The 22420-nt window shown below is 38.8% G+C and overlaps 1 protein-coding gene across 1 annotated transcript in view; it reads left to right on the top strand.

Moving 5' to 3' along the window:
* LOC124787216 (KAT8 regulatory NSL complex subunit 1) overlaps window positions 1–22177 on the top strand; it is a 265281-nt gene extending 243104 nt beyond the window's left edge. Inside the window, exon 13 of the mRNA XM_047254326.1 lies at window positions 21061–22177. Coding sequence (XP_047110282.1) covers window positions 21061–21204 — 144 coding nt within the window. The 3' untranslated portion in view covers window positions 21205–22177. The remainder of the gene's footprint in view (window positions 1–21060) is intronic.
* Window positions 22178–22420: the final 243 nt, after the last annotated feature.

A 22420-nucleotide genomic window follows, 5' to 3' on the forward strand; every position in this document is an offset into this window, starting at 1 on the left:
GGACTTGCCCACTGACTAGCTTGTATGAGCTCAATAGCTCCAGTACCTTACAATTCTTTAAGTTCAGCAGTGACTTTGTCAAGTAACTCAATGAGAACAGTCCTGGCTCGAGAAAATTTCGTCTGTGCATTGTCTTGCAGAGTAATATGTGCAACAAAGTTGTTAGCTTTGCCTAAACCTTCAGAAAAGAGTTCCGGGACTTTTTACCAAGCTAGCTACACTGTCCTTATGCACGGAATCCAGACGCTGACAACTGTCCTAAATGTTAAAGTCAAACAAATCAAATGAATAAAGACCAAATATGTTCTCACAATCGCGTGATAGTAGCACTGTAAAAGTCACTGTTCGCGTATGCAAGAGGTATATGGCAGGTAAAGTACATTTTCTGAGAACAGGAATGCCTTGTCCATTGTAAGGAGTCAGTTGTCTGCTAGTCTTAGACAGGTGTGGGGAGCCTAACAGTCCATATGTGTGACAATTGAGCAGTGTGACAGAAGCACTTGTGTCCAACTGAAATTTCACGTATTTCGAACAAGGAAGCAAATGAACAAAAAGTTCGTTGGACTGGCATATCACTCACATGCCAATTATGCGAATGCCTGTTGCAGACGTTGAATATACTGCATTTATAACATGAGCCTTATGACTAGATTTTTGTGAGTGGGCCAAATTCTTACCGTATTTACTCGAATCTAAACCGCACCTGAAAAATGAGACTCGAAATAAAGAAAAAAAAATTGCCCGAATCTAAGCCGGAACTGAAATTTGAGACTCAAAATTCAAGGGGAGAGAAAAGTATTAGGCCGCACCTCCAAATCGAAACAAAGTTGGTCCATTGTAATATGAGAAACAATTTAGGTTGCATGAATGATGGTACAGCTACAGTAGTTCGGTTCGAGTCTTACGCTTAGCAGTTAAGCTTTACCAGGTAGCCATTGCTAAGCATCAGGCGGTCCGTCCATATGTATACGGGTACCCTTCCTTTTTCACGTGCTTCGTCTGGCTTGAATCGATTGCTTATTTTTCTTTGATCTGACAAGTGCCGTTCTCCTTGTTATAGGTGTTTATCTAAGCTGAAAATGCATTATTGTACCGTGTCATGCATTGTTTGTCGCCTTCTAATAATGTGTGTTTACGACCTGTCGCCGCTCGCGGCATGGCTTGCTTTTGTGCACGCTACCGCCGCTTACAATAAAAAAAAAAGAGAGTAATTGTCTCATTAGCGAAACAATGGCAAGAGACTACTATTTGTTGTTACTTACACTGCTGGTTTCTTTGATAATAATCAACAAGAACCAAATAACAGACCGCCTATGATAGAAGATGTTCTGAACGAGAGCTTGGCTAAAATTTTTCTCCGTTTGAAAATCTTTGCAGACGCCTCTTTTGTACATTACATTCTGCACAGAAATTAGTCATCTTAGATTTAAAAATCTAGTCAATTGCCGTGCTTCATTTCTGACTGTTATCACTATTAGGCATAAGAATAATACAAATATAAATATGACACGATATGTATATTCTTCCGCGTTTGCTGTTGTCTCACACTAGTTTCGTAGTTTTTAGGCAGACAGGATTTAAATGAGATAGCAGCAAACACGAAAGAATACATGGCAAAACGTTTATATTTGTATTATTCTCATGGTGAAGAGAATACTGTATGTGATTCACAATTCAGAAAAGTTCCGATTAACAACCATCTCTTCTCACAGTTAGGGAAAAATTCAGAACGTAGAGTTGGCCATATTGACAAACATCCCAAACAGTCTTGGCAGGCGGATTTTCATAGTATATTGAAATGCTGCTACATTCAAAGATGAAAAAATACGGAATTTGTATTTACTTCATCGGATAATGTATGAAAATGCAGGGGGCGAAACTTGGGGCGGAGAAAAAAAGCTCGTCTTCCACCTTTTTCTTTTTAAATTTATTTACTGACGCAGAGTTTTTGGCGCCCGTATTTATCTTTGTGCCTACAAAGCAAGCCTGTGTAGCGCTACATATATTCGACGGCAGAAGTTAGTTGTGGCGGCACCTGCCAACATTTTTCAGAACTTCCGCTTGCTTTGCACTCGATTCTAAGCCGCAGGCGGTTTTTTGGATTACAAAAACCGGAAAAAAAGTGCGGCTTAGATTTGAGTAAATACGGTACTTAAAAAAGCTCATGTCTTTGCAGCTTGTACCATTTTCTTACACATAATTGTAAGAAAAGACAGACACTCAAGCCATATGGTTAGACGAAACCTGGGTCAGTGCTGGAGAATCAGTAGAGAAATATACTCTGAATAGCAGCGGTCATCAGCCAACAGGAAGAGGATCCCGATTAATTGTGGCTCATGCAGGATCTTCAAACGGCTTTGTGCCTGAAGGACTTTTAGTTTTTCTATCGAAAATCTGGTGAGCAAGATGTATGAAACAAGTGAAATACCCTCAGACTTCAAGAAGAATATAATAATTCCAATCCCAAAGAAAGCAGGTGTTGACAGATGTGAAAATTACCAAACTATCAGCTTAATAAGTCACAGCTGCAAAATAGTAACACGAATTCTTTACAGACGAATGGAAAAACTAGTAGAAGCCAACCTCGGGGAAGATCAGTTTGGATTCCGTAGAAACACTGGAACACGTGAGGCAATAATGACCTTACGACTTATCTTAGAAGAAAGATTAAGGAAAGGCGAACCTACGTTTCTAGCATTTGTAGACTTAGAGAAAGCTTTTGACAATGTTGACTGGAATACTCTCTTTCAAATTCTAAAGGTGGCAGGGGTAAAATACAGGGAGCGAAAGGCTATTTACAATTTGTACAGAAACCAGATGGCAGTTATAAGAGTCGAGGGACATGAAAGGGAAGCAGTGGTTGGGAAGGGAGTAAGACAGGGTTGTAGCCTCTCCCCGATGTTGTTCAATCTGTATATTGAGCAAGCAATAAAGGAAACAAAAGAAAAATTCGGAGTAGGTATTAAAATTCATGGAGAAGAAATAGAAACTTTGAGGTTCGCCGATGACATTGTTATTCTGTCAGAGACAGCAAAGGACTTGGAAGAGCAGTTGAATGGAATGGACAGTGTCTTGAAAGGAGGATATAAGATGAACATCAACAAAAGCAAAACAAGGATAATGGAATGTAGTCTAATTAAGTCGGGTGATGCTGAGGGAATTTGATTAGGAAATGAGGCACTTAAAGTAGTAAAGGAGTTTTGCTATTTGGGGAGCAAAATAACTGATGATGGTCGAAGTAGAGAGGATATAAAATGTAGGCAGGCAATGGCAAGGAAAGCGTTTCTGAAGAAGAGAAATTTGTTAACATCGAGTATACATTTAAGTGTCAGGAAGTCATTTCTGAAAGTATTCGTATGGAGTGTAGCCATGTATGGAAGTGAAACATGGACGATAAATAGTTTGGACAAGAAGAGAATAGAAGCTTTCGAAATGTGGTGCTACAGAAGAATGCTGAAGATTAGATGGGTAGATCACATAACTAATGAGGAAGTATTGAATAGGATTGGGGAGAAGAGAAGTTTGTGGCACAACTTGACCAGAAGAAGGGATCGGTTGGTAGGACATGTTCTGAGGCATCAAGGGATCACCAATTTAGTATTGGAGGGCAGTGTGGAGGGTAAAAATCGTAGAGGGAGACCAAGAGATGAATACACTAAGCAGATTCAGAAGGATGTAGGTTGCAGTAGGTACTGGGAGATGAAAAAGCTTGCACAGGATAGAGTAGCATGGAGAGCTGCATCAAACCAGTCTCAGGACTGAAGACCACAACAAGAACAACATCGAAAAAAACCGATGATTATCATGAGGATATGGACGACCCATGGTTCCTACAGTGGTTTAAAAATTTGTTGCTCCAGTTTAGTGTTCTGACAGTGTTTGTGATGGCCAATCCACCGTACCATTCCATGATATTAGATAAAACGCCCACCACTAGTGACCGTTAAGAAACTATGGTGCAGTGGTTGCAGGCGAGAGACATTGCTGTGGACATGAGCATGACAAAGCTGCTGTTATACTTAACTCTGCGTTTCTACAAAGATGGGTCAAAGCAAATGGGGACATGCAAATAATCAATGTCCTTCGATATATACAATTTCCATGCAAGTAAATAATATTCTCAGCTAAAGTGTTTGAATGACCGCTCGTCTTCTGGTACGGCCGAGGCTTGGTGGAGCGGCGCTTATATTCTCATTGTATAGTGGCTGCTCCTGTCGTGTCATCCTAATCAGCGTACTATTGGATGACATTGTCTCGCAGCCCCCTCTGCTGTATCATTGCAAGCCAATGTGCCGGTGCATGATGTTATGCTGGAACAAGTGTCTTCTGCAAACTCTTCTAAATCATTTTCATTATAAAGACCATGTTCTAAACCATGTAAAAACTATATTTGGTTTCACAGTGCAAGCATAAAAGGACCTAAAAAACGACAAGGTGTATGGGTGTTGAAAATGGATCCATATTCTGATGGTGATATGATAGTGCTTGAAGAATGTGTCAGAATACTAGAAGACCTAAGTCGAAACAGGCCCCAGGAGTAGACAACGTTCCAGTAGAACTACTGATAGCTTTGGGAGAGCCAGCCATGACAAAACTCTTCCATTTGGTGAACAAGATGTATGAGACAGGCAAAATACCCACAGACTTCAAGAAAAACATAATAATTCCAATCCCAAAAAAAGCAGGTGTTAACAGGTCTGAGAATTACCGAACGCTCAGCTTAAGTCAGGGTTGAAAAATACTAACACGAATTCTTTACAGACAAGCGGAAAGACTGGTAGAAGCCGACCTCGGCAAAGATCAGTTTGGGTTCCGTAGAAATGTTGGAACACATGAGGCAATATTGACCTTGCGAATTATCTTAGAAGACAGGCTAAGGAAATGCAAACCTATGTTTCTAGCATTTGTAGACTTAAAGAAAACTTTTGACAATGTTGATTGGCATACTCGCAAATTCTGAAAGTGGCAGGGGTAAAATACAGGGAGCGAAAGACTATTTACATTTGTACAGAAACCAGATAGCAGTTCAGTTATAAGAATCGGGGGGCATGAAAGGGAAGCAGTGGTTGAGAAAGAAGTGAGACAGGGTTGTAGCCTACCTCGATGTTGTTCAATCTGTGTATTTAACAAGCAGTAAAGGAAACAAAAGAAAAATTCAGAGTAGGTATTAAAATCCATGGAGAAGAAATAAAAACTTTCAGGTTGGCCGATGACATTGTAATTGTGTCAGAGACAGCAAAGGACCTGGAAGAGCAGTTGAATGGAATGAACAGTGTCTTGAAAGGAGGATACAAGATGAACATCAACAAAACCAAAACGAGGATAATGGAATTTAGTCAAACTAAATCATGCGATCCAGAGGGTATTAGATTAGGAAATGAGACACTTAAAGTAGTAAATGAATTTTGCTATTTGGGGAACAAAATAACTGATGATGGTCGGAGTAGAGAGGGTATAAAATGTAGACTGGCTGTGGCAAGGAAAGCGTCCCTGACGAAGAGAAATTTGTTAACATCAGGTATAGATTTAAGTGTCAGGAAGTCTTTTCTGAAAGTATTTATATGGAGTATAGCCATACACGGAAGTGAAACATGCGACTATATACAGTTTAGACAAGAAGAGAGTAGAAGCTTTCAAAATGTGGTGCTACAGAAGAATGCTGAAGATTACATGGGTAAATGACATAACTAATTAGGGGGTACTGAATATAATTGGAGAGAAGAGGAGTTTGTGGCACAACTTGACTAGAAGAAGGGATCGGTTGGTAGGACATGTTCTGAGGCATCAAGGGCTCACCAGTTTAGTGCTGGAGGGAAGTGTGGAGGGTAAAAATCGTAGAGGAAGACCAAGAGATGAATACACTAAACAGATTTAGAAGGATGCAGGTTGCAGTAGTTATTCAGAGATGAAGAGGCTGCTTGCACAGGATAGAGTAGCATGGAGAGCTGCATCAAACCAGTCTCTGGACTGAAGAAGAAGAAGACGACGACGACGACAACAACAACAACAACAACAACAACAACAACATCATTCTGCTGGTACTCAAATCTGTTCTATTTTGTCTGGGGAAGGCAATATAGAAAGACTGATGGCTAGGAAGGGATATGAAATTCAGAAAACTTCAAAAAAGGGGTTTATTTTGTTATGACTCGTTGTGACATATTTCAATCTGTTTATCTGCTGTAACTTCAGAATCAGACTGATTGTAAGCTTCACAGTTCATCTGTGTATTACCACGGCAGTGGATATCATGGTAGCAAAATTGTTGTATAACAACTGCAGCGCACATCATGTAAATATTCTGCGGGTTTTACATCAGTCACAGTGTGTAAATTTTGGTCAGATTCACAGCAGTCTTCCTGACACGTTTTCGAATGGATTTATGTTATAGAGAATTATTAGTATGTCTTTATATTGTGTAATGGTATTGATGGGCCAGTTTAATTGTGATTTAAGGTATAGTTCGCAGTTAAAAATTTATAAGTCTGTTGGTATCATCCATTGTGGCTTAATCACTGCTGATTCCTTTTGAAGTGAGAAAACCAACACCCCCATTACTGTAGGGGCCACACCTGGTAGCTGTGCAACAGCAGCTACAGATGAGTTACTTTACCGCAGATTCCCCAACCTCATAAGGGGTTCTTTACACAGCATCCCAAGCTGATGATAAGTTTCTATAAGTGTCAGATGTCAAGAGCTAGAAGAGATGCCTTTTAGGAACCTAAGCTTATGTTTACTTCAAGCTACTTGAATTTTTTACAGGGTTCATTAATTTTCTGTAGAATGTCATGGGGAAAACTATACTGCCATCCAGGTTATGTCATTTATGGGATTGTTTGGAAGGAAATTTTGATAATACAGAAATCAAAAAAAGCAGACGTCTGTGTGTGTGTGTGTGTGTGTGTGTGTGTGTGTGTGTGTGTGTGTGTGTGTGTGGGCGCGCGCGCGCGCGAGTGTATACCTGTCCTTTTTTTCCCCCCCTAAGGTAAGTCTTTCCGCTCCCAGGATTGGAATGACTCCTTACCCACTCCCTTAAAACCCACATTCTTTCGTCTATCCCTCTCCTTCCTTCCCTCTTTCCTGACGAAGCAACCGTTGGTTGCGAAAGCTTGAAATTTTTTGTGTGTGTGTTTGTGTGTTTTTTTATTGTGTCTATCTACCAGCTCTTTCCCATTTGGTAAGTCAAGTACATTTTTACTTTTAATGCTCTGCTCAAGTGCATTAATTGCCTTTGATAACAAGCACCTGTGATTATTCCACTTGCTTTTAACACCTCATAGTACACGACGCCAAGCTGGTCCCACTAAATGCAGAACATAATCTTGGAACTGTGAATATTCGGTTTGACTGTCGACGTGGAAGTGTGGCCGGGATATCCCCATGATTTTTTGCGTCTAGTGTTATCGCAATGAACCCATTTTTTGCCCCCGGTGTCAATGCAATGCAGAAATCCCTTCCATTTTTGCCTCTGAAGCAACTGTTTGCAAACACACAAAAGCCGTTCAATGTCTGTTGGTTTCAGCTCACACAGGACCCAAGTTCCTTCTTTCTGAATCATGCCCATAGCCTTGAGACATTTTGAACTGGCTTGCTGTGTCACTCCCACTAATCGCCCCAGTTCTTCTTGAGATTGACGCGAGTCTTCACTCAGCAATGTCTCGAATTCTGCATCTTTGAAAACATTCTCTCTTCCACCACTATGTCGGTCTAAGATGTTAACATCGCTCTTCTTGATGTGTTGAAACCACTCACAACATGTTCTTTCACTAGTAGCCTCCTTACCACACGTAGTTGAGAGCATTCAAGGAGACTCGGCTGCTGTTTTCTTCATACTGAAACAAAACAGTAACACCTCCCGCAAATGATGAGAATTAGGCTCATAAACTGATATTTTAAATCGAGAACAACTTTGATGCAGATGCAAATCGACCAACGTTTGAATGAGGTTATGTTGACCGAGGTCCAAGCTAACTGCTTGATGTCTACGATCTGTTTCTTTCGACCGCTACTTACTATTGTCACCACCTATCTGCAAATGGTGGAAACAAAGTTGTACACCTTTGAGAAAAAATTGTCAACTTCGCCCTCAATTTGTTAAATACTGGAAAGCAGTAGGAGACGGAAATTTTATGTTCAAAGTCCTTGTATTGGTAAAAACATTAGTCCCACTAGCCATGACTCTAGGCCTACCTACAACAGCCAAGGGAAAATGCGAATCACTATATTTAAGAATTTAACGTTACAGGGTGTCTACGACCCGGGAGATCCGGGAAAAACCCGGGAATTTTTTACATTTCCGGGAATTTTCATTGTTTTGTTTTCAGTTAAATTTTTGTAATTTGGCTGGTATGAACTGATACTCTAACAAAGGATAGTACTGTATGCCGCTACTGAAGAATAATACTGCAGCAATAAAACATGAACGAGAGAAGAAACAAAAATGAAACGTAAATTGTAAAGGAATGCGCCATATACAAGAACAAAATAAGCGTCTGCCAACTGCAAAATGTGTCAAACGTTACAGGGTGTCTACGACCCTGGAGATCCGGGAATTTTTTACATTTCCGGGAATTTTCATTGTTTTGTTTTCAGTTAACGAGGAATAAGAAGAAACGGGGACATCACACAAATTATGGAAGAATATGACGATCCCAAATTTGTATAAAAATTTCGTACTATTACTTTTCGATCTCATGCTTGAGAAACTGGAGTGTATGAATGAAGTGTGCTGCGTATGAATGCAGTGCTTCATAACAACAAATTGCTTCCGATGAGCTTGACGTCACAGCTGTTTACATTAGATTCGTTTTATCAGTTACTAGCGGGATAGTGCGCATGTGCAGTTGAGTAGTGCCATCTCCCACTTCTGGCTACAGAAATGTGGCTGTCGGCTGTGTAAGCAGTCGCAGCAAGCAGCTAGATGCTACAGGAAAAATTTTACTGGCGTGTCCAAGCCGCCAGATTCACGCATGCACAGCAGGCTGAATATAGGGTGAGGGGCAGTACCAAATTCATATTCTTGAGGGAAAAAAACCTTGTTTCATAAAGCGCCTAGCATCCAACGCACGTTGGTCTATCGATTATTCATATGACCTTGAAATGCATCCCTGTCAGTTTTTGAACACATTCTAAATTGATTTCTGAATGATTCGTGAATGCGTGCATAGTGCACATGATGTCTGTGAGGGGAATCCTCGTCGCATCTAGAAATAAACTTTCCTGCAGACAAAAGGGGCTATACAAGTTGAGCGAAGTAAAGCCGAAACGGATGAGTGCCAACCGCTGTCTGATTATGTGGTTGATTGGGTTTGCGAATGATGAGCGTTGTTATAATTACTTGCGAAATCCATAGATTCAGACTACCAGAGTGGAAATAAAACGACTAACAGAAATAACAGATAAGAAAGATAACTTATTATCTTCTTGGTGTATCGAAGAAAATGAAATTTTGATAGAAAAGTTTTGGCCAGATCGCTGTACCAGTAAGGGTCAGTTGTACAGTCACCAGCTAGCAGCCGCTTTAACATCTATTCTGGAAGTAGCGCGGAAAACGCGTTGTACGAATATGTAACAACGCCTAACCGGAGAATAACCGCAGGTCAGAGTTAGTGAAGTTATACCGCAAATAAGCTTTGACATTCACAGGAATAGTTACAGAATAGTGATGAGAAGACTGTTTGTTAGAACGAGGAATAAGAAGAAACGAGGACATCACACAAATTATGGAAGAATATGACGATCCCAAATTTGTATAAAAATTTCGTACTATTACTTTTCGATCTCGTGCTTGAGAAACTGGAGCGTATGAATGAAGTATGAAACTATTTCCCAACATAAAGCTTTTTGCTTGTAGTAGGCCTAATAGGCATTTTATATTGGCACTTTGTGAATTATATTGTTTTGTGTTGTAAAAATGACCATTTGTGCCAAAACAGTCTCGTTTATTTGTGTTTTACAATTGCTGCAGTATTAGAAGGCCTATTTTGTTTTAGCTAGCAGACAGTGACAAAATAAACGTAATAAGATAGAGAAACCACACCGATCTTGGGTCCTATTTGTATTAACAGCTTTTTCAGTATTAGACGACGACATTTCGATTTTTCATGTAGCAAAATTTTTGACGAACTTTGATAAAGTAATAGGTTCTTTCACAGAAAGGAAAACCTGCCACTTACACCTGTAGTAAGACTAGAGAGAGAAAAACTCCAGGAACTAAGGATTGAAGAAATGTGAGCTGTCCTGCTTGTCTCTTGTCTTTGCTGGTTTTATGTATCCTGTATTTAATTTTATGTCACACAAAGCAGCAAGTTGTTAGCTAATAGGGAATAAAGAGTGCATATTTTCTGAAGCGTTTTTGTTTACAAATAATCCCATCCAGTATTAACAGAGGGTTTAAAAAAAGGGGGTGGGGCAGGATGTCAAACCAGCCGACTGGAAGCAGGTAGATCCGCGGCTGATGTGCAGAGCAGTCTGAGTACAGTGGGGAAGTGGGTATTCTCCATGTGACCTGTGTTTACATTTAGTGATTTTGCTATTTCTTCTTCCTTTACTGCTCTCACGTCAAATGAAAACAAAACCGTTTTCTGTGGCCGGGAGATATCAAGTGAATTAAAATACATTCACATGATTACAGAAGGCAAAAATATGTTATTAGTTTCAGATTTTATTTTATTTCCACCTTTCTGACGGTCAAGCATTAATCGCCTTGTAGAACAATGAAGTTATTTTTGTCGGCTTGCTAAAGAAATTTCCTTTTATTAATCTTTTATGCTGATGCAGTCAATATCTTAGAAACCAAGTGTTTTAATTCCACACTATTGGCTAATTTCAACTATTCGCTGTATTTCAAGTGCACGTTTTCATCTTATAGCACGTATTGCGTTATGCCATAATAAAGAAACATACATGAGATAACACAGTACTGGTACTCCAAGAAAATTTACATCCCGAAAACCACACTGAAAAGCTTAATATCAGGTCAAGGCCTACTTCGTTGGGAATTTCGACAAACGAATGTGATCTTTAAATGTGTACATTTTAGTACGGTTCACGAAATTCCGATATCCTTGGAGTATCCTCTGATGTCTTGTTTCTTTTATGACACTGTAAGATCTTTTAATGTTTTACACGTACGAACATACGGGCCTCCTAAGTCATCGTAGCTACGCAAGCGGGGTGGCGCCTCTTATCTGGTGCTCTCTGGCAACTGCTGAAACAAACCAATTTGGGAAAATATTGCGAATGGTGGTTTGAAAAGCATTACTTACAAAGTAAATTTCCTTTTACGCAAGTTGAACTATGTGCGAGATTGTACGATGAATTTCTTAAATCACAGAGCATTTGACTCTCATTTTTATATATATATATATATATATATATATATATATATATATATATATATATATATATATATATAAAAACAAAGATGAGGTGACTTACCGAACAAAAGCGCTGGCAGGTCGATAGACACACAAACATACACACAAAATTCAAGCTTTCGCAACAAACTGTTGCCTCATCAGGAAAGAGGGAAGGAGAGGGGAAGACGAAAGGAAGTGGGTTTTAAGGGAGAGGGTAAGGAGTCATTCCAATCCCGGGAGCGGAAAGACTTACCTTAGGGGGAAAAAAGGACAGGTATACACTCGCACACACGCACATATCCATCCACACATACAGACACAAGCAGACATATATATATATATATATATATATAATCTTAAAGTGTAATACACGCCTAAAAGACCGACATTATACGTGAAAGCTTAGCTTCTCTTGCAGCTTATTAACCTCAGACACCAATATTATATGTGAAAGCTCTGCTTTTCTTGTAGCAACACTATGGATATTAATTTAAACCGTTAACTGTGCTGTTTGTGTGTTTGCGCTACTTAACAGTGATGGTGCCATTGGCTGACTAAATCATGTGTCCTGAACTCTGAATATCCGCTGTTATCAGCTGGCGAGATCATGTGACATGACGATATGATATGACTGACTGGCTTACAAAGCGCATTGCAATCTCAACTTCAATTCTTTGGAAAGTAACATGCGGTGTTTGGTGGATTCGAATTTATACTTTCGTAATACGAAAATACGCAGCGTACATGTTACTGCACATCAAAGATCTTTCCAAAAGTGTTTTCTTCCATGAATTTCGTTTTATAATGCACCGGGAAATCCTAAGCCCATGTATAAAACCATAAACATTCAAAGGACTGCTAAGTTATACAGTTCCGAGAGAAAATATACTGTCAGTTAACAGGGAAAAAGTGCGTCTTCACCCGGGAGAAAGTTTATTTTTAACCGGGAAATCCGGGAACTTTTTTTTCCTTGTCCACATATACACCCTGTGTTAATACTGTATGTTCACTATGAGATTCTAGCCAGTTCAAATACTTCCTTACCTCTGCTCATCATAACTTTCGTCATCATCACTGGTGGGAGAATAATTGTCGTCATCACGATCTTCCCATAGTTATCGCCCTCTGTTCCATCCAGGTGATACTACATTTTTTAAAGGATTTTTCCTCCACTGGATGTGGAATGGAATCCCATGCACTTTTCTCCCACTCACAAATCTGGGACAGATGTAGCCGTTTGATTTTTCCACTCAGTGTGAACTTGAGGTTTACGTCAGCCATCCATTGCTTATATCGCTGTTTAAGTGCAGCTTTGAATGACTGATTTATACACACTTCTAATGGCTGTAGGGTGGATGTGAGGGCTCTAGGAATAATGGCCAAGTCAGTTTTTCCTTTCTGTAATTTGTCCTGCACTTCCTTAGGTGTACGTCTGCAGAAGCTGTCAGGACAAACATGTTACGTAAATTCAGTAATGCACCAGGATGATGTTGCCAAACATGCATCACCCAGACAATTACAAGATCATTGTCCGCCCTCCCTTTTGGATTCACTCTCACCAATATGCCTTTCACAGATATTTTCGGAATAGTTTTCCTTTTAAATGTCACGTAAGGTAGTAGCTTTCGTCCATCGCCAGTTAATCACATCATCACTATACACTTTTGCTTCTCATTGCCACCAGTTCATATCGTGAGTCTGGATTCTCTTTTCCTGATCATGGTGTTGTCAAGTGGCATCTCAAAATAGACTGGCATTTGATCCTGTCACCAATTTGCAATAATATATAGGTCTGTGTCGCAGATTTATCACACAATAATTAAAGTGAACAATTTTTCCTTGTAATTGTCCGCAGCCATATTGACACTTTTCATCCTTTGTCAAAGTCTGGATGCTTTGCTTTTTGGCCTCAAAGTGCCTGGCGATTACTGTTAGTTTTTTGAGGCCGTGTTTTGTTTTTCCGCCAGTCGTGAATACAACTCTTGCTCACGTATACTTGCTTCCCACTGCTTGGTTTCCAATGTTCTCGGCTTCTTCAAAAATTTTCAGTTTTTCTTTAGCAGTGTACGAGCGATAACGAGAACTTGTAGCTGTAATTAACAAGTTTGAAGACGCTGTTAATACTTCTAATGTGGTAATGAGGTCACAACAATGCAATAGTGTAGTGGGATAATTGTTGGAGGCAGAGCAGTACCAACCTTGTTTCAAATAATCCGCACACCTCAATTGTCCTTAAATTTGGTGATAAAGTGCACAGATTATTCAAGTATATATGGTACTTCAGAGATATAAAAAGCTAAATTTCACATTTTTCCCAATGTCTATTTGCTTCAAATTATCCATATGCAAATCGCCTAGGAAATCTCGTTATGATTTCACTTAAAAGAAAGCGAAATGTTGTGCAAGGTGGCCTACTTTATTTTCTTCCAAGAAAATATTAGCGTAGATATTATGTCTCAAAGTTGCCGAAAACTCACGGGTGCACTGTTGATTTCTACACTGTAGTGTCAAACAAACGACTATAACTCTGCAAGTACTAAATTGGCAAAAGTAACATTTTACCAATGTTCAATGGGACCAAGTGTGATCATTCGCACAAAATTTCATCAAAATCAGTGATCATCATGTGGGAACTTTGGAAAAAGTTAGACCACTTATCATAGAGTGGCCCTAAAGACTTTTGTTTCTCTCTCAATCACATCATCAGCCAGTTCGTTCCTTTCACAGAAGCCTTCATTGTATTCTTTTGACCTGTCCTTTTGCAGTCTAATGTTGATGCTATTGCTTTTAGTACACCAAAGGTTGTTGAGAGTTAACTATATGCTTAAACAGTTCTTCAAATAACCTGTTTCTTTTTCGAATTCTTCACTATTCACCTGCGACCTTTTTGCCATAGCTTCCCTGTACTTCCTGTTTATTTCATTCCTAATTGACTTGTAATGTTGTATTCTTGACTTTTACTGGGTATTTTTGTACTTGGTTTGTTCATCAATTGATTGTACCAATTGTTCTATTATGTCAACAAAAATAGTCACATTTTGAAATTACAATTGGATGTATAAAAAATCTACACACAAAGCAGTGGCAGAAGGAAAAAATATAAAGGCTAAAGAAAATGCAAGGAGCCAGTGGCTGCCCCCACTGGCAGAAAGATTGAAGTGGAAGGAAGAGGGATGAAAGAAAAGTACTGGTGAAGTTCAGGAAATGGGGAGAGTTCGGAAAAGTTGCCCAGAACTCCGGGTTGAAGAAGTTTTATCGGATGGGATAAGAGGAAAAGACTAAGAAAAAAATAATGAATCTTTGCTTCTCATCGCGTCTGGTAAGTTTCCCCAGACCAAGGATTTTGGGCGACTTTTCTAAACTCCTCAGTTTCCTAAACCTTGCCAGTCCTTCCCCTTCCTCCCTTTTCCTTCCCCTTCATCCCTCTTCCTCCCCTCATTCCATTCTGCCAGAAGGCAGAGCCACTGACACCAAAAGCTTCCACATTCCTTTAACCTTTATAAGTGTTCTCTCCTGCTGTAACTTGATGTGTAGATTTTTTTTTTTTTATTTTTTTTATTTTTCCAATTATTGTATTTGTTCTGTCAAATAAGGTATGTTTGCAGTTACCTTTCTTGTATCTAAGTCTGTTATTGCCTTTTTAGATATGTCCATTTCTCTTGAAGTGACCCACTAACTGTGGTGTTCATTATTACCTCTACATAACAGTACTTACAGCCTTGGAGAACTTCAAACACACATTATTATTTCTTCATACTTCTTTCAACAGTGATTCTCCCAGACTATTCTCTTAAACTTCAGTGTATTTTTGGACATTATGAAATTGTGATCAGAGTGTTTGATCCTGGGTACACCATATAATCCCACTGGAAGCTTACTATGTATCTAGCCTTTTCCATATATACCTCTTCCATCCTTTTGAGTGATGTATTCCTTGCTATTAAGTGACATTTGTAGCAGAATTTAGTCTTTCTCCCCCGTCATTCCTTCTACTGAGCCCATATTCTCCCATAACTCATACCTTCTATTCCTTCCCCCAATAATGTGTTCCAATCACCCACAGCTGTTAAATTTTTGTTTTCCTTTACATATTGAACTTCGTGTTTGATATCCTGATATACTTATTTTCTTTCTTTCCACCTTAGGTTTGTGATGTTCGCATGTATACCTGAAGTATTGTTGACATTAGTTTGCTGTTGATTCTGTTGTTGTCATGAATATGGTAACTTCCTCGTTTATTCCAAGTTTGAGATAAACTTTAAAGGCATCCAATGCTAGCATAGCTCTTACTTGGCAGTGCGCCAGGTCAGCAATTACAAGCAATAGCTAGTCTGATCATAACTAATTATGGTATTTCTTGGCAGAAAATCAGTAACACCGTGGGGAAATTTTCCTCTTATGTAACTGTTAAAATAACAGTAATTCTTAGTTTTCTTATTCCAGTTGTTTCGCCCTTTGTACACCACTGTTGTATTGGTTGGAATCTGCCAAAAGATGGTCTGGTCACTGTTGTGTATCTGGTGTAGAGGTTAGGGTGCTGCTGCTGCATTTGTATTACTTACCTCTGTAAGTTGTTGAGTTCCTCTGTAAAATCTTCTGTCAGTTTGAATATACAAAGTCCCCTTCTAGAACTAAACCTGTGACACTAACAGATACTCTTATAAAATTCTGTCATGAGTATGTTTATGGTCTTCCCATTTGCCAAGCCCTTTAATTAAATTATTTGTCAATATACAGAGGGGTCCAAAAAATGTATCCACTGTTTGAGAGTCCATAACTGGCAAACTAATTGACGGAGTTGTCTCACCTTTGGTAGTGTAATAGTTTTTAGTTCTGGCAATCGCCACACAAGCATTGTATTGCGTATTTTTGTTTTTTTTCAGATGGCAGTCGCCAGATAGTCAGTGTTTTGTTTTTAGATGCACCTAGTTACTCAAGTAAACATGGCTGGTGCAAGGCTTACATTCAATGAAAGGAAGTCAGTTTTGGAGTGGTATTTTAAGTACGAAAACATTAACGAGGTTCAATGGCAATGGCGAAATGAGTATCAAACAGAGCCACCGACACGTTTAACGATTTGTCGCATTCAAGACAAATTTGAAGCAGAAGGCTGTGTAAGAGATGTACACAAATAACGATGTGGACGAACTGTAACAGTAACAAATCCAGCTAACTCCAATTGTGTGTTACAGCAATTCACTTGGTCACCACAGAAGTCTGTGAGACAGTGTGCCCGTGAAACTGGAGTGAGTCGCTCAAGTGTTTGGCGAATTTTGAAGACAGCAAAGTGGAGGTGCTACATCCCACAGTTGCTACACGCAATGAATGAAGACGACCCAGATTGTAGAATGGAGTACTGAGAGTGGTTTACTAACATGGTGCATAACGATGAAGAGTTTGCCATCCGAGACATGTATGGAGACGGAAGAGTTTGCTTTCAACAAGATGGTGCCCCAGCCCACTACCAAAATTGTGTTTGGGCGTAACTCGACGAAAATCTACTAGGAAGATGGATAGGCCGTAGAGGTGCTGTGGAATATCCACCAAGTTCCCCAGAGCTATCTCCTCTGGACCTTTACCTGTGGGGAACACTAAAAGACATCGTTTATTGACAAAAGCCATGCACATTGGATGAACTTCGACAATCCATCGTACATTCATGTGCAAATATCCAACTGAACACGTTGCAGTCAGTAGTTTGTGGTGCAGCTCAGCAGCTTCATTTGTGTGTGGATGTTAATGGTGACCATTTTGAACACCTACAGTGATACCTTTAAGTTGGACTTTAAGCTACACTTTCACCAAAAATGAGACAACTCCGTCAATTAGTTTGCAAGTTATGGACTTTTAAACAGTGGATATATTTTTTTGGATCCCTCGGTATAGGTATTCAACCTTTCGTCTTATCTTCTGCAAAGGAAAGTACCCAACTGTAAAGTTCAGGGTATTTGTTTCCCAACAATAGCAATATTGTTGCTCCATTTTGAAATAAGGAAAGAGCTCTAGTGTTGAAGATTCTGTGATATTAAAGTATATTAGCATTTGTAGGATTGCGCAGGTAAGACAAAACTGTAATTTCTCACAGCTGAATTTTGATGAAAAAGTGTACCTTATATTTTGGCCATTATAGTAATTCATGGGTTTTTTGATGAAATATTTTCTCCACTCAACAATAATTGTGTTGGCTGTGCCCATGACTGTCGTGTTTTTAGACCAGGAGAATCCCTTAAAGACTGATTACATGTTGTGTTTGTTGCTGAAATATTGTTCACTTTGTGGGTAGCGTGTGGTCCTGGATTTGCTGCTCGATCTCATTGTGAAAACCCTAATACATATAACACAGCCTGAGTGTAGGTACTACCAGTGTTGGCTGTTCATGATCATTAGCTGTGTGTCTGCTTGGATGTGTGGTGGCGGCACCAGGATTGGCAGTAAATCCAAAATGTCCTTCAGGAGACAGAGCCACGAAAATGTGTAAATGTGTATACATTAACACCAGTTCAGCTACCTCATCTTACTATGTTTGGGATCATAATTAGATGTGGTTTTATGTGTTATTCATTGTATTAGAAAAATGCCATTTTTATGGATACCTGTGGCTGATTTCTGTAGAAGTGTCAGATTCCAGACTGCTTTGAGTTGGAAACCTGTATCTTTGTTGTTGAGTTTCTCAGCCATCCGAAAGTATGTTGCTTACATGTGAGCATAACCTGAAAAAGATAAAGAGGAAGATAACTACTTTTGTCTTGCCAAAAGAGCTCTTTCACAATGTGACCTAGCAAACCTGTCAGCTGGTCTTTAAAAAAGTGGTACTTTACAAATAGAAACTATGACTTATTAACACGCCCAGATAGTTGTGCACGTTTCCAAGATTCAGGCAGGTGGACTGTTGGCTCCAGATAAAATCCTCCTGCGGGACTTTTGCCAAGGCCAGCCTGGAAATTGATCTTGGGTAGCTTCCCACATCTGAATTGGTGAATATTGGGCTGGTACCCAAGCCCCAACTCAGTTACATAATTTCCAAATATTTAGCAGTTGTTTGCTCTCTTTCACATGGATAACACTACAGACAAACAGCACCCATACCAACCCTATGTAGATGTGGGGTGAAGGTACAACAAAAAGAAGAAAACACTATGACCTACTGTTGCACAAGTTACCCAAGAAGATTTAGGAAATGTTAAGTGAAAAGCACAATATGTGCTTCGTATTAATTACACAATTTCAGTCCAGTCCCATACAAAATTGGTGTGCATGTGTGGAAGCGCGCGCATTGTTATTGTAGACAGGAACAAAAAGAAATAAAATTTTATTATGTGAAGTATGGAATTGCTTTTATGTAGTGGAATTTAAAGGAACAACTGAAGTGAGCAGAGCCACAAATGAGCCATTGTTAGGCAATAAATTTGGTACACTAGAGAATATTTCGTAAACTTATCTGCTCCTGTCTTCACTGTGTCTTCAAATCATTTCTGCTGGTGGAGGTGAAACATGAACAAATCCTGACTGCCTATTATTAAAAGTACATTCTGTTGTAAAAGAAAAGTTAACTTTTGAGCTTTTGTACAGGTTGTTTCAAACCCTTACTTGGCATGCTTTGAGAAAAAATAAGTCACAAATGATATTTTTTAAAGAATGTGTTGTTTTCCATCAGCAAAAACCAAATTAAAATGATTTTAAAATCTGGAGATGCATCTGTCTAACCGCTCATCAAGGTCACTTATCTATATAGTTGTATTTTTGTACAATTTATTTTTGAAGGTTAATGACAAAAGTGTGGATTGCTGAAGAAACATTACTACATAACAGAGTATTGTGGCCAGCAGATTTACGAAAGCCATAACTGAAGTATTGCGCTGCAAAAAGGCTAAACATTGGCTTGAAACCATAGTTTGTCCTTGAAGAATCAATATCACATAATCGTCTGTGTCAATTTTCTGTGTGACGACTAAAGTGCATGTAACCATAACACATTGTTATTGCTTTGTATGCATATCTCTGTGTTGTGAAGCAGCAAGTCAAGGCTTCATTTGAAGGAGATCGACAGCATCTCAGTCGATTTTTTACCCTGAGAATGATATTCTTGCTTGCCTTAAAGTAGTGTATGATCATGGAAATTTGTTTTGAGTGAGATTGACAGCTTCCAGCCACTACACCTATCGTGCACCTATCATATCATCAGTCCTCTGCAGGTCTTCTTGCATTTACGTAGTTGTCTTGCTGCAGCCTCATTATATCCAGTGTCGTGGATCTCTCTCTCTCTCTCTCTCTCTCTCTCTCTCTCTCTCTCTCTCTCTCACACACACACACACACACACACACACACACACAGGGAGGGAGAGAGAGAGACGTATTCCATGAATTAGAAGTTCCTTTGTTGTAGTAAGTTCTTCCCTAACTAATCATTGATCTACATCTGTGGAGTTTCAGTTATATAACTAAAATACAGAACAAAGAGTATTCACACTTGACAAGGCAACTTGTAGAGACACTACATAATTCTAGTTGCATCTGTACTGTAATATTCCAGTATAAAAAGCCACAGTGATCAAATCATTTATATCTTTGATAAGAGTATATTCTGCTGTGTTGCTATCGCTTTATTTAAACTTCGATGATGAATAAGGGAAGACACAGCAACTTCTATTTTCGAAACTATAACTCTTAAGTGTCAATATTAATATGGTTTCAAGCAAATGCTTATGTTTTTGCCAAATAACTGATTTGTGGCTTTCGTCAGTACACTGTTCATAAGTGTCTTCAGGCACTTGTGTTTCTGTAGTGCTTAGATTCATTAACCTTCAAAATGGATTGTACATGAATGCAGAATTTCACAGACAAATGATGTTGATGGGTGGTGGAGATGGCACATCTTCGTATTGTAAAACAAATTTTGGTTTGGTTTTAACAATTTGAAGCGGTACTACTTCTTAGAGAATTGACAAAAATTATATTGTATAAATACAATGATTATTATTTTTTCATGTCTCTTCATATACTGAATTACATGTTCAGTAACCTCAAGCATTTTTCCTTTTCGTCTTGACTCAGTCATTTGAGGATTATTGGGCAGTTGGAAAGATTGGCGGTGACCTTCTAGGTCTGAAGTCTGTCCATAAGTGTACCTTGTGCAGCCTGCCAAAGATAAAACAGCACTTCTGTTCAAGAGCACACTTTGTTGTACTCATGCATGCACAGCTAATTATCAACTTTGAGAAAAATCAGTTAGAGCAAGTAGAACCTGAATCATTGGTATCATGTTTGCCCAATAGCAGCTGAACAGTCATCTTAATCAGTATCTCGTACCATCCTAGCTGTCTGATAACAATTTTGCAGATGAATTCTACTTGTCAGTGCTGCTTTCACAAGTGCCCTCATTGACATCAACGGAGAATCTGCTCTGATTACTGTTTGTAGATCAGACTGGGACAACTAATTGTGTTTAGAGCAGCTACCATAGGAACAGCATAGTATTTCACACACAGTACATCCAGGAAACGGCTAGTTTTAGCAGTATGCTAATTGAAATGTTTTGAATGATGATGATGATGATAGTGATTCATTCCTGCCATTCGAGGCCGACATGCACAGTAAAGTCAGCACACATTAATCATAGTCAGATATTAAGGAAGCATTGTGTATAAAAATATAACTTATTTCTTGGATATATTTGTAATGCAGGTGCTATCCTTATTTACAGGGTGAAAGCAGACCAGTATCTCCTAGTACAGATTCAACAGAGTCTGCAATTGGGGAAGGTGAAGATCCAAATGATCCAGAATGGACAGTTGAAGAAGAGAGAGAATTTGAACGTGACAGGGTTAAATCTTCTGTGAAGAGATAATTATTAATATAACTTGGCTGCAAAAATTGGTGTAATTGTTTTTCAGCATTTATGCTGATGTGTAGGCTGATTGTTGGAGATTTTGTTAGAAAAGTCTTCGGATAATTGCTAAATAGCTTACACAGCTGTTTATCTGCATTTTCCAGCAGAGTAATAGCTTCATAAAGCTGGAGCAGTGCTGTAGCCTCCATCTTAGATTACCTCAAACAACTGTCAGATAATGGAGTGTGATGATTCAGGAGAAATATTAATAGAGAAAAATGTTGTAAAACTCTTTAAGTGCACTATGTGTGATGTAAATTCCTTGCTTAAATGGCCTGCTCCATTGGCATCAAAGATAAAAAATGTGAGCATCAAATTGCAGCTTCTTGTTATACATTAGTTATTTGTGTAATTATTAAATTTGATGTGCAAAAATATGAAAGAGAAAATTAATGATCATATAGACTTAGTCATTACTCTGAGTATGCTCAATGGTAATAGATAATTCAAAAATTTTCGATGTTCATTTGTATTGTCAGTGGTCATTAAGAAAAGAAACTGTCACCCTTTTCTAAGAAGTTATGTTTGTCAACCAAATCCATAGTTACAGTATATTCATCTGTCTTAAACATTCATTTACATTTAAAAGAATTCCATAATCCCATTCATAGAAATTGGGAGGAACAAATTACCACACATTTTTAAGTTGCTAAATATGTTAAGAATCCACCAAATAATTGCACTTCTTTGGAGAAAGTGATTTTTAGCTTCAGTTCTGAAAAGGAGTATTAGTTTACATAATGTGACAGTTCTGAAAAGTTACTTCATATAGCGAATCCAGTGCTCACATATGTGATTGTTGATGCAGCAGACCACCTTTATATCTAGAAATTGATGTATGTACTCTTTATAAGAGCGTATTCTATATATCTCGCATGCTTGATATGTATACTGCAAGCTGACCATTCCATGGTAGTGTGAGCAGGTCCCCCTCCCCCCCCCCCCCCCCCCACCCTTTCTCCTCATGTATGAATAGTTACTGACGTAGATTTTGCAGGGCATAAGATAAAACTTGCGAGACTGATTACATAGGTTGGAAATTAATTAGAAAGGGATACTTATAACTCAAGAAAGTGTGTGTTTCATCACAAACTAAGAAAATTAATGCCAAATTAATTACAGATTTTTCATATCTGATAGAGTGTATCATTGTTATTTTGTATGTATGCTCTAG

Source organism: Schistocerca piceifrons, chromosome 1, assembly GCF_021461385.2.
Source record: "Schistocerca piceifrons isolate TAMUIC-IGC-003096 chromosome 1, iqSchPice1.1, whole genome shotgun sequence".
Classification (NCBI taxonomy): Eukaryota; Metazoa; Arthropoda; class Insecta; order Orthoptera; family Acrididae; genus Schistocerca; species Schistocerca piceifrons.